Genomic DNA, 1,653 nt, shown 5'->3' on the forward strand with positions numbered 1-1,653 from the left:
TTTCAACAACCTACAAGGATGTTGTAGGTGGATACATAATATCTCTAAAAATGATGGTATGATTCTAAATCTTTTCTTCAATGTCCTATACTTTTCGTGGAAGGCTAGAAACAATTTAATACATGGAGGCTTGAATGAAAGTGCTTCCTCTATTGCTATCCAAGCAATCAGCCAATCTTCTTACTCTAAGATGATTTATAATCAATTGCCGGAATCATGGGATGTTAATCAGTCCTCTAGACTGTTGAATGCTTGGCATCCCCCTCCACCTGGTTGGTTAAAAATCAATGTATATGCTACTCTTTCTTCTTCTTACAAAGCAGGAGTTGGAGGTATTATTAGAGATTGCAATGGAAGGTTCTTATTGGCCTTTGGGAATACTTGTATCCATTGGGACATTTACCAATTGGAATTTCAGGCTATCAAAGCTCTGAAGAATATTATAAAAGATTGGATGTTTAAGTACAAAGGAGCTATTACTGAGAGTGACAACTTCAATGTCATCAAGGTGATTCAAGGTGCTAAGGATCAAGGAATCAAATATCAAGATGAGTTAAACTTTCTCAATTATTTTAATTATGTTATTTTTAAATGCATCCCTAGAGGGGGAAATAAACTAGCGAACTTGTGTGCTAGTTATAGTCTCTTGAGTAGCTTCATTTGGGATGACATTTCTTTGGATAAGATTCCTCCTTCATTTGTTCAATTGGTGAAGGAGGAATCATGGTTGTAGTTCTTCTTGCTTTTTCATAGCTTTTAATTCATTTATGATTTTATCAAAAAAAAAAGTAAAAAGATGCACAAAAAATGTGCCACAAACTGTTGAAAAAGATGCACAAAGCACCACATGCGGTAGTTATTTCTTTCTACAATCTTTCAATCTCTTAATTCAAATTGATCTTCTGTACATCTCTATTTCGTATTGAAATTTGAAAAATACAAATTTTATATTCATCATTTATGCAATGATATTCTTTATCTTAATGTCTAAATTGATTCATATTTTTTATATATCCTTTTTATTATCGATGTTATATCTCTTCTTAAAGTCTATGAATCATTTTATTTGCCTAATTATTTAATTTTATTTGCAAAAATTATTTCAGTCACTTTCAAGGATCAATCATAAAAGGATTATCATATGACTGCTTATATTTCTTTTCTTTTTCTTCTCTTTTTGCTGTTGTCAAAAAGGGGGAGAAAATATTGTTTGTATCATATATGTTTGATTGTTTCGTATCGTCTGTTTGATTGTTTTGTATCATAGTATTTTTTTATGTATCATATTTTTGTTTCGTATCGTATATGTTTGTATTAAAAAAAGATAAAATTATCGTACTATGTCTCCTTATATTCACATGTTTATCAATTCAGGGGGAGTTTAGGAGATTCTTAGAATTTGAAAATTATATAAACAATAATTATTTTGCCATCATCAAAAAGGGGGAGATTGTTAAGAGAGTTCATATTTGCATGTTTTACCTTCTTACAACTTGTATAGTTTTGATGATTCGAATTATTATTGTCTTAAGTTTTTGTTTTCTCCTAACACTTTTTGGAAGAATTGTTTTTTTGCTCTTGTGTGTAATAACATTTCAGGATAATCGAACTCCAGACTAATAAAGATTTCAAATCAAATTCAGCATGAGATAG

General features: G+C 30.2%; 1 protein-coding gene across 1 annotated transcript in view; it reads left to right on the forward strand.

The window, feature by feature from the left end:
* LOC110105396 overlaps positions 1-434 on the forward strand; it is a 3,268-nt gene extending 2,834 nt beyond the window's left edge. The window contains exon 3 of the mRNA XM_028697311.1: positions 324-434. Coding sequence (XP_028553144.1) covers positions 324-434 — 111 coding nt within the window. The remainder of the gene's footprint in view (positions 1-323) is intronic.
* Positions 435-1,653: the final 1,219 nt, after the last annotated feature.

This window comes from Dendrobium catenatum, unplaced genomic scaffold, assembly GCF_001605985.2.
Source record: "Dendrobium catenatum unplaced genomic scaffold, ASM160598v2 fragScaff_scaffold_911, whole genome shotgun sequence".
Taxonomy (NCBI): Eukaryota; Viridiplantae; Streptophyta; class Magnoliopsida; order Asparagales; family Orchidaceae; genus Dendrobium; species Dendrobium catenatum.